Below are 12,032 nucleotides of genomic sequence, written 5' to 3'. Positions count from 1 at the left end.
TACAAACTCTTTGTTAACTGAGTGTGAATTGATGAAAAGAATGTTAATGCTTTCCAAGTCAGTTATTTCTAATTCAACTATGAAAATAAGCAAGTAGCCTATACATCTGTACCCCAAAAGAAATGTAATACATACTGCCTCCTGTGTGTTTTTGCATTTATCTTAAAGAAGGTTTTTTGTTTGTTTGTTTGTTTGTTTGTTTGTTTGTGGGGGATGGTAAGCAAGTGTCAAGGGGGTGGATATGTAAAACTGGACAACACGAAATTGTTAGACCTTGCTTTATCTCCACATGTTACATTTTGTCATTTCTTCTCAATACACAAAGAAGCGAATGTGTGCCCGAACAGACCCCTCCCATTACTGTCCTGGCCGTGCTGAGCAAAATTGAATCCATATGTCTTTAAAATGCTTTTCCATTTCTACAGCTTCTTTTAAATTCCTGATCTTGGTGCAAATGTGGCCCGCTAGCCTCCTAATGCTCATTTGCTCTTTCCCAACAGGCATCACAGTTGATAGGCATGGATTCATTTACTTTGTGGATGGGACTATGATTCGGAAAATTGATGAGAATGCTGTGATCTCCACTGTAATCGGCTCAAATGGTCTGACTTCCACACAGCCACTGAGCTGTGACTCAGGAATGGACATCACTCAGGTAGGCGCCACTGGTTTTTAAGTGTTATCACTATTTGGCATCGTGGAAATGAATAACCATTTTCTCATACAGAAATTAGGTAGAAAGGAAGCCTGGGGTATCTGTTATAACATCAGACAACAGAAGTTTTGCCTTATGTAAGTTACTTTTTCTGCTCAGAAAAACTCAGTTAGGAGAAAATGACAAGCTAGGATGGGAGTAAGGCTAGATGGAATGTCAGCATAAGAATTAACGTCTCTCAAATTTGAATCAATTAGAGGGTAAGGCCAATCTCATTTATTAAATATTTTCCTAGATACATAACTTTATTATTTTTAAATAACATAGTATCTCACATTTGGGAAAGTACTGACTACTAAAGTCTTTAGTCATCTCTTTAAATGAATATATGAGCATGACTTGTTATTTATGTGCCTGTAAATAGCTATTTCTAGGGCATTTGAAATTTCTCTTAAGTAAAAACAACATTACCTCCAAGATCTATTTTACGTATATTTAGGAAAGCTTTATGCCAGTGAGAACAAATAAGCAAATTCAGTGTTGTTCTCATCTGAGTCCAAAATTCTGATTTTACCACAATTGTACAAAATCAGGATTAAACATGTGGAGAGATTATAGAGCATACAGCACAGACCTAACTGCCTGCGAATAAACTTCTCAGTCTTCAGACACAGAGGTTGGTATTTAAAATGAGGGAAATTTCCCTACTGGCATAGCTCAGTGGTTGAGCATTGAGAGCTCACAGTTCGATTCCCAGTCAGAGCACATGCCTGGGTTGCAGGCTCAATCCCCAATGTGGGGCATGCAGGAGGCATCCAATCAATGATTCTTTCTCATCATTGATATTTCTCTCTCTCCCTTTTCCTTCCTCTGTGAAATCAATAAAAATACATAAAAATGTTTAAAAATTAAATTAATTAAGTAAAATTAAAGAAATAGACCAGTCATCCTCAGAGGGCCCTTTAAACTCTAATTTTCCGTAAATCTATGACTTTGATGAAGTAGGTTATTAGATAATCTTTTCAAATGAATTAGAGTAGAAATTGAGAGTTTTAAAGTTGGTTAGTGTCTCAGAGTGGATGGTTTTGATGACAAATAATAAAGCACCTTTCTAAAAGTAGTTTAAACAATAAGGTTTAATTATCCCACATAGTGAGATGACCACAGGTAGGTGAAGATGCCAGCAGATTTTCTTCATGTGTCACAGTGGACAGAATCAAGTCACTTACCCATGCCATCACCAGTCACTGGCAAAGAGGAAATGAGATCTCCAAAATGGATTCAGACCCTCTGGCACTGGGTCACTGTCCCTGAGCACATTGCTACCTAATTCTTGAACCAAAATCAGGGCTCTATTAGCAAGGAAAGGATTGCTGTTGGGTAGGCAGCCGGTGATATCCTCCACAATTAGGATATTCCTGTTGTTTCCTTATTCATGCCACCTGAAACCTAACATAACAAGGAAAAGAAAGTGATCGCCCAGAAACCTTGCTTTAGTCATTAGCTCTAATATTCTCTCCCATAGCCATCCGCCATACATACACAATGCTATTAAACACCAGAGATGTGTCTATTTGGGAGTTTCTTCTCTATGTACCTCTGCCTTACCCCAGAAACTCAGAAAATAGTCAAATAGAGTCAACTATAAAAATAAAATGGGAATTGGGAGGCTTGGGAAACACAATGAATGAACCATTCTTAGTGAGGGATTTGAGTGGATCAGGCTATCAAGTCCCAAAGTAGCCGAAATTTCTATGATGCAAAATCCTGAATAAGGCAAGGAAAAGGAGCATGATTTATGGCAGTAAGGAAGGGTGTGAATGTGTTTATGTGGAGGATGGGGATGAAAGAGAGAAGATACACATATATGATTCACTTGTGGGATATTTTTAACTTAAAATAGCACGCTTAGAATTGCAACCAGTCAACTCTAAACAGCTTATCTGTTTCTGTGTAGAAAAGTTATGCTGAACAGAGAATTCTTCATCTAAGTAGAGCAAATATATGAGCCTCATCACCATGAGAAGGGTTATTTTTCACATGACACTTTGCAAGCCATCATTGCCACCATAAAAGTGACCGTGTCTCTTTCAGTTTAGGATGTAGAGTTCAGCCTATTGAAAAAGGGCCCTGGAAAAACCATCGTTCCCTATCCTATGCTTAAAGCACCCTAAAGAGTGACTAGAATTTTTCCTGTTGGGATTTCAGAGAGCAAGGAGTCCATACTGATCGCTACCTCAGTGTCCAGATTATGATCCCCACCTTTAACAGGGGCTTGCTTCTCACAGCTCCATTCACTCAGTCCATAATTACCTCTCTTGGTCCAAATCCCACTCCCCACCCTTGTCATACCTCATATGTTCCATGGGAACCTTCCTTGATGGTTCTAGCCCTCATTGTTGTCTCATTCCCTTACTGAAATTTAGTATCACCACATTTAATATGTAATCTGTTCTCTATTACCCAACTGTGTGTCCAACTAATCTCCCATAGTAGACTGCATTTTCTTTGAACATGCATATAAATGCTCACCAGGCACAGTTAACATATATACCAATACCAAAAGGACACTATGGTACAAAGAATATGGAGCAGTAGTGAGAGATAAAGCTAGTGAGCTAAGGGGAAGCATATGATGAAGGACCTTAAAAGCATGATTGAGTTTCAGTTTTATTCAGTGGACAATGGGGAACAAATAATAGCATTAATCAAAGAAATGCATTTTTAAAATAGTATTAAGCATGGAAATGCCTTTTTCAAAAATCATTCTAACTGTAGTAGAGAGAATGAGGTGGGGAAAAAAATAGTGTTAGAGGCAAGGAGATCACTTAAGAGTCAATTGAAGAAATATAGGTGTGACAGAGACAAAACATATCTATATTAATAAAAGAGAAAGATGCAAATTGACTGTCCCTCCACATGCCCACAAGCCATGCCCACCAGCCCATCAGGAGTGAGTATGCAAATTGACCTGACAAAGATGGCGAGTAAATTTGCATGCACAGGTGTCAAGCACCCCGGGAGGCAATGGTGGTCACGCACTCCCGAGACCTTCGCCTGCCCCGGGAGGCGAGGCTGGCTGTGCCTAGCCATGCCTGCGGGCTCCCAGGACCTTTGCCGGTGGAGAGCAGAGTGGAAGAGCAGGCAGAGAGCGGGAGGTTTGGAAGACTTGGCAAAGCAGGAGGTCGCTGGACATAGAGCAGAGCGAGAGAGAGGGCAGCTTGGAGGGCGTGGCTCCCTCTGTCACCCCAGCTTCCTCATCACAGCTGTGGAAACTGACAGCAGGGAGGAGGAAGTCCCACCCCCACAGAATCAGCCAGAATCAGCCATTGGTCAGACAGCTCTCAATGGCCTGACAGCCAGGACTCTCATTCACCTGCATCTCAGACTGTGACAGTAGACAGGTGGGACTATGTCTAAAGAACAACTGTTGATACAACATAGCTCTGCAGCCGAAAGATGCTGGTGTTATCAACAGAAAATGTCTGAAGAGCAATGTGCGTCTGATCTTGAAAGAAGGCGGCGCCTGTAACAGAATGTATCTGAAGACCAGCTATTGGAAAAACGTTGCTCTGATGCCAAAAAACACCTGTGTCATGGACAGAAAATGTCTAAAGACCAACATGCCTTTGAAGTTGAAAAAAGGCTGTGGCAATGACAGAATATGTTTAGAGAACAGTCATTAACAAGTATTACCAATTCTGGTAGGAACTGCCTTCTTAGCAAAAATGGAGTACATGAGGATGCAATTCTCGAACATAGTTGTGGTGGAATGACTGTTCGATGTGAATTTTGCCTATCACTAAATTTCTCTGATGAAAAACCATCTGAAGGGAAATTTACTCGATGTTGTAGCAAAGGGAAAGTTTGTCCAAAAGATATACATTTTCCAGATTACCCGGCGTATTTTAAAAGATTAATGACAAACAAAGATTCTGACAGTAAAAATTTCATGGAAAATATTTCTTCCATAAATAATTCTTTTGCTTTTGCTTCCATGGGTGCAAATATTGCATCACCATCAGGATATGGGCCATACTGTTTTAGAATACATGGACAAGTTCATCACTGTACTAGAACTTTACATCCTTCGGATGGTGTTTCTCGGAAGTTTGCTCAACTCTATATTTTGTATACAGCCGAAGCTACAAGTAAAAGATTAGCAATGCCAGAAAACCAGGGCTGCTCAGAAAGACTCATGATCAACATCAACAACCTCATGCATGAAATAAATGAATTAACAAAATCGTACAAGATGCTATATGAGGTAGAAAAGGAAGCCCAATCTAAAGCAGCAGCAAAAGGTATTGCTCCCACAGAGGTAACAATGGCGATTAAATATGATCGCAACAGTGACCCACGTAGATATAATTCTCCCCGTGTAACCGAGGTTGCTGTGATATTCAGAAATGAAGATGGAGCGCCTCCTTTTGAAAGGGACTTGCTCATTCATTGTAAACCAGATCCCAATAACCCAAATGCCACTAAAATGAAACAAATCAATATCCTGTTTCCTACATTAGATGCAATGACATATCCTATTCTTTTTCGACATGGTGAAAAAGGCTGGGGAACAGATATTGCATTAAGACTCAGAGACAACAGTGTAATTGACAATAATACTAGACAAAATGTAAGGACACGAGTCACACAAATGAAGTATTATGGATTTCATCTCTCTGTGAGGGACACGTTCAATCCTATTTTAAATGCAGGAAAATTAACTCAACAGTTTATCGTGGATTCATATTCAAATATGGAGGCCAATTAGATAAATTTTATCAAAGCAAACCAATCTAAGTTGAGAGTTGAAAAATATAGTGGTTTGATGGATTATCTCAAATCTAGATCTGAAAATGACAATGTGCCTATTGGTAAAATGATAATACTTCCATCATCTTTTGAGGGTAGTCCCAGAAATATACAGCAGCAATATAAGGATGCTATGGCAATTGTAACAAAGTATGGCAAGCCTGATTTATTCATAACCATAACACGCAACCCCAAATGGGCAGATATTGCAAACAATTTACAATGCTGGCAAAAAGTTGAAAACAGATTCGACTTGGTAGCCAACAGATTTGACTTTAATATTAAGCTGAATGCTCTTTTAAATGATATCTGTAAATTCCATTTATTTGGCAAAGTAATAGCTAAAATTCATGTCATTGAATTTTAGAAACACGGACTGCCTCATGCTCACATCCTCTAATTAATTCCTTTTCAATGTGCACGAATTTCATGCACCAGGCCACTAGTCCTATCTAATAAAAGACAAAAAGGTAATTGACCATACCTTCGCTACGCTTCCCATTGGCTAATCAGTGAGATATGCAAATTAACCACCAACAAAGATGGCGGCCAGCAGCCACGCAGCTGAAGCGAGGAGGAGGCTTGCTTGCTCCAGTGATGGAGGAAGCCAAGGTTCCCCGCCTGCTGTGGCCCGGCTCCAAGCTCCAAAAGCAAAAAGTTTCAATTATAGAAGCTAAATAAACCCCAGATACCTGCTTTCAGCAGGCCATGGCCTCAGAGCTGGAGCCGGTTCTCAGCTCCAGTGATGGCAACAAAGTTTCAATTATAGAAGCTAAACAAACCCCAGATACCTGCTTTCAGAAGACCGTGGCCTCAGAGCTGAAGCCGGCTCTCAGCTCCAGTGACGGCAACAAAGTTTCAATTATAGAAGCTAAACAAACCCCAGATACCTGCTTTCAGCAGGCCGTGGCCTCAGAGCTGCAGAGAGCAAGAGCCAGCGCTCAGCTCCAGTGACAGCAACAAAGTTTCAATTATAGAAAGTAAATAAATCCCAGAATAAAAATAAAAAAAAAAGAGGCTGAGAGCTTCAGTCACCGGCCAGCCTGGAAACGGCCCTCAGCCCCTCACCCAGACTGGCCAGGCACCCCAATTGGGATCCCCACCCTGAAGGGGGTGTGACCAGCTGCAAACAGCCATCAGCACCTCACCCAGGCTTGCCAGGCACCCCAGCGGGACCCCCACCCTGATCCGGGACACCATTCAGGGCAAACCAGCCGGCCCCCACCCGTGCACCAGGCCTCTATCCTATATAGTAAAAGGGTATTATGCAAACTGACCCTAACAGCAGAAAGACTGGGAATGACTGGTCACTATGACACACACTGACCACCAGGGGGCAGACGCTCAATGCAGGAGCTACCCTCTGGTGGTCAGTGCGCTCCCACATGGGGGAGCTCTGCTCAGCCACAAGCCAGGCTGATGGCTGCCAGTACAGCGGTGGTGGTGGGACCCTCTCCCGCCTCCTCAGCAGCGCTAAGGATGTCCGACTGCAGCTTAGGTCTGCTCCCCACTGGCAAGTGGACATCCCCCAAGGGTTGCCAGGCTGCCAGAGGGATGTCTGATTGCCAGCTTAGGCCCAATCCCCCGGGGAGCAGGCCTAAGCCAGCAGGTGGTCATCCCCCGAGGGGTCCCAGACTGCGAGAGGGCACAGGCCAGGCTGAGGGGACCCCCCCCCCCGAGTGCACAAATTTTTGTGCACCGGGCCTCTAGTCAATATATAAATGATTAGCACCATTCAAGAGACTCCCCTACAGATTAAGTTGGCTTCTAATGTTGTTTTTTTGTGAAGGGAGGCTATTCAAATGATTTCTTTGGAATACAACTCTGTGATAACACTGACCTTGAAGCTGCTCAGTTTTACGTGCATTACGTAGGCATGCAATGAAATAGCCAAGCCTAAAGTATCAACAGTATGGATTAAGAAGGTTAGACAGATTGGCAAAATATTGGAGCTAAAATCAAAGAACTTGTTAACTGCCCAGCCAGCATGTCTCAGTGGTTGAGCGTAGACCTATGAACCAGGAGGTCATGGTTCAATTCCTGGTCAGGGCACATGCCTGGGTTGTGGCTCGATCCCCAGTAGGGGGGTGCAGGAAGAAATAAATCAATGATTCTCTCTCATCATTTATGTTTCTGTCTCTCTCTCCCTCTCCTTTCCTCTCTGAAGTCAATCAAAATATTTTTAAAAATAACTTGTTAACAGATTTAATTTCAGAATAGAGGAACTATGTATCTGTGGTACCATTCCCTAAAAAGAAGGATACAAGAGGAGAAGAAGCAGGTTTTGAGTGAGGGTTGGATAATGGATTCAGTTCTGGATGTGTTGAGTTTGAGGTACCCATGTGCATCCAGGTAAATATACTAGGGAAACAATTCAATAGAAATCTATAAAGCTCAATGCCTGCAATGGAGATAAGATTTGAGATTATGAGTTTATACCTGGTAATGGAAAATAGTGGAGTGGATAAGATTTTTCCAGGTAGGCTACATAGCATAAACATTTTTTTTAGGACCAAAATCCTAGGAATGTCACTATTCAAGAGAAGGCTGAGGAATGGGAGTCCATCGAGGAGACTGAGAGGAAGAGACCTGACAAATAGGTGGGAAACTAGGAATGTGTGTGGTCAAAAAAAAACAAGGGAAATAAGCTTTTAAAAGGAAGGGAATGATTAATATCAAATGCTACTTAGAGGTCACATATAATAAGGTGGTTTTTTTAAGGAGCCATTTAGTTTGACAGTATTCGTGACTGATAAGAGTGCCTTTGGTAGAGTGCTAATTAATTGGAGTCAGTTTGCAGTGGTAGAGTAGGAGGTGAGGAAATGGAAAAAGTGAAAATAGATGACACTTTTGAGATCTTTCACTGGGAAGGAGAAGTTTGGCCATTGAAGCAAATCATTACCCATGTATGGCACAGATGGACAAAAGTTGGGGGACACTGAATGAAATCAGATGGGTGAGTGGATAGAGTGTCTGCCAGGAGGAAGCCTGTGTGTGGCGCACCTTCCCAGATGTTCAGCCTCTATGGCGAGAGTTTCCCCTGTCTGTTTAGACAACTGTGGCAGATTGGGGATCATGTTTCCCGTGTACTTAAGAACATGAGCTGTCTTCAGCTAGAGGGAAGAAAACCGAAAACCGAGTAGGGAGCTTCATAACACCTTGGGAAAACAAAGCCCCTGTTGTTTATAATAGTACTTACCATGATCCAGCTGAGCTTACACTGCGCTCAAGTTTCATATATCATTAAATCAAAATATATTGATGGGTGAAGGTGGAGACAGATGTCTAAGTGAGAGCACACAGATTCTCCTGACAGGAACAGACAGGAGAGAAAAGAGAGGCCTCTGGTACAGCATGATGCTTTGAATCAGACCTTATGAAGAGCTTACTGGTTCTAAGGCTACATGGCAGCATCAGATATTATCAAAAGATCTTTCAGAGTCCCCACCTTTTGAAACTTGTAAAGCAAATGTTGGCCGGCAATAATCTATGAATGCTTGAAAATCAGGCCTCTCTGGAGTCAGAAACGTGGATCAGCTCTTTTTTCAAGGTCCCTTCCAACTCCATGAAGGTTTCTTTACAGAAATATAGCACAGTTCCTAAAGTTCTTTAATACTTTCCATGCATTTCAAAACCAGAAGGTCCCCAACAGGGAAGGCCCATACATGCTAGCATGTACCTTTGGAAGCTGGGAAGTGATGCAGACAACAGTCCTCTTTATCTTACTTGCTTTTGTCTTCTATACTTTTCTGAGGCAAACCTGAGCCCCAGGAAGAATCAGTGTTCAATAGCCTGCCCTAATCTTCAACATATCCTGATGTTTTCACTATAGTAATTCTAATAATAGCTGCTACCACTTAGTGAGAGCTTGCTATGTGCCAGGAACTATGCTAAGCATGTTCTTCACATTTTATCTCCACAACCCAACCACCCTTGAGAAGTATAATTACCCGCACCTACAGAGGAGAAAACTGGTGGAAATATTATATATTGTACAATGACCATAGAGTTATTAAGTGATACAGCCAAGATTTGAGCATAAGCTTTCTGACCCCAATGTGCATTTTTCCAACTTCTGTGTTTTCAGCAACAATTGGAGGTGACCAAATATCATTCTGTTTAGTGGGTGACAAATGTAATGTTGTTTGCCTGAGGAATATGGTGTTTATTCACAGAGTGTGTGTTCAGTGGCACTTAGGCAATAGTTTAATAAAATCTAATCATCTCAAGAAATGAAATTTGCTTTGACAATAAAATCAGCCATTTGTTCAAAATCGATATCTTTTTTTGATTTACTGAAATGTGAAACTGAACTCTCGGTGTAAACTCTGAAGCATAACTTCCCTTTATAAGCACTGCTATAAACAACCAGGCCTTTCTCTTCAGGAGATGAGTTGATTATGAAGAGATTGGGCTCTTTATTTCCATTGCTGCTTTTGAATCATCCTGTTCTGATAATTCACTTCCATCTCATACCTGACTAGAATGGAATTGGGAATTAGACCAACTCTCTTGGTGTGATAGCAAATTTGAGAGTTGATTTACTCCTTGGAGCTAGCCTAATGTGCCTCACCAAATCCGCCCAATAGTAGATATATAAGCAACATGGACCTTCTGTATGACAGATAATCCTGCTGACCCACTGTTCCTAAGGTACATACTTTAAGGTGTTTGTCTAGAGCAGCAGTCAGCAAACTGCGACTCGCGGGCCACATGCGGCTCTTTGGCCCCTTGAGTGTGGCTCTTCCACAAAATACCACGTGCAGGCGCACACGTACAGTGCAATTGAAACTTCGTGGCCCATGCGCAGAAGTCGGTATTTTGTGGAAGAGCCACACTCAAGGGGCCAAAGAGCCGTATGTGGCTCACAAGCCAAAGTTTGCTGGCCACTGGTCTAGAGTATCTGGTACATAATCAATCCTCCCTAAATTCTTACCGGATCATCTGTATACTCCCAAGTGGTCCCCAGAATACCCATTTGTCAGATGCACCTAACAGGTGGGGGGAAGCATCATCCATGGTATGGAAGAAGGACGAAGGACGGCAATTGCTTCTTTGGAGGAGCAAACTTTGGCCCTAGGCATTTAATCTATTGAGGTAGTTAATCTACTGGAAATCCTACTCCTCTGTTCAGTCATTTGATGCTGGACTTCTCTCTAGAATATTCTCCTCATGTAATAACAGACCAATCTCTCCTCAAATACCTCTGGTGACAGGGAACTCACTACCTCCTCCAAGCAGCTCATTCCATCTTTCAATATCTCTGACTAGCGTAAAACTCTTCTGGGATCCCTTTAACTTTTTCATCTTCCTTTAACGTTCACCATCTAGTCTTACTGCAACTTTTTAGGCCCTGTGTTATGAACTTAACCTATTTTCTATGAAATAGATATATTAGTGAACCAAGCACTATACTGGGTATTTTTGTATATGTTATCTTATTTAATCCTCATGACAATTCTTCAAGGTAAGTATTATGTTCACCTATTTTTAATAAACATGAAAAACAAGGGTCAGAAGAGTTGAGTAACTTGATCAAGGTCACATAACCAATAAATGGCAGAGTCCAAATTTGAACCTGGTCGAACTGATGTCAAAGTCCACATTTTTTTTTCACCAAACTACTATATCAAACTGTTTCCTCCACATGACAACCTTATCAATATATGTGAACAACTCTCTCAGGCTTCATAAGTCACATCCACAATTCATTTAACTGTACCTCAGAATGGTTTTGAGTTTCTTCACCATTTTCTTCACTCTTCTCTGAAAATGTTCCTATTATATCTCTTAGAAACATGTTCCATCTGTATCTCTTTGAAAATGAGGCTTCCAGAAATGAATAAAATAATCCAGAATATAGGACCCTCTTTCTATATTCTCTGTCTCTGTTAATTTTGCCTGGTTGTTTTCAAAAGGATTTGCCAAAGAATGTTTACTTCAAACAAAATAAGTTCCCATTTATAAAACAGATGCAAATGGCAGATTCAAACAAGAAGTATATCCCATAACTTTTCTATTCAGGCTCACCCCCACCTAGTAGTATTTCTTATAGTGACTCCCAAGGTACTTCTGCAAAATGCTAAGGAAATAAAGAGCACAGGTTAAGAAACTACAACTAAAGTTGAATTGGATTTTGGACACTTTTGATGTGATTACAAAGGACTAAAAATTCATATGTCTCTCACCCCCATCCTCATCTTATACTTGCACACTTGGTTATTTGCATGTAATGTAGGATCTTACATTAGTCTGTATGCAATTCGATCTTATTATATTCAGCCCATATTTTTGTATTCTTTGTATTCTTCTGCTATTATGAAATGTCTTCAGCTTTGTGTTACTATGGATTTGAGGAATGCCTTCTAAGTCTTCATAGATGATAAAATTGATGGATAGGCCCAGATGAAACTGTGACACCACTAGACTAGTTATCTGTTAGTTTATGAACCCATGTGTTGGATTCACCTATGCGTTGGATTCATAGTGGGTCCAGAAATCAGCATAATAGCCTATGACCAGCTTTTTTATTAATGAAATAAAACAAAAAAATTCAGAATGTGTC

At 41.1% G+C, this 12,032-nt stretch overlaps 1 protein-coding gene across 1 annotated transcript in view; it reads left to right on the top strand.

The window, feature by feature from the left end:
* TENM1 (teneurin transmembrane protein 1) overlaps window positions 1–12,032 on the top strand; it is a 934,848-nt gene that overhangs the window by 848,713 nt on the left and 74,103 nt on the right. The window contains exon 26 of the mRNA XM_081115196.1: window positions 501–655. Coding sequence (XP_080971322.1) covers window positions 501–655 — 155 coding nt within the window. The remainder of the gene's footprint in view (window positions 1–500; window positions 656–12,032) is intronic.

This window comes from Myotis nattereri (genome assembly GCF_964212035.1).
Source record: "Myotis nattereri genome assembly, chromosome: X".
Classification (NCBI taxonomy): domain Eukaryota; kingdom Metazoa; phylum Chordata; class Mammalia; order Chiroptera; family Vespertilionidae; genus Myotis; species Myotis nattereri.
This window is presented reverse-complemented; position numbering and strand designations above follow the sequence as displayed.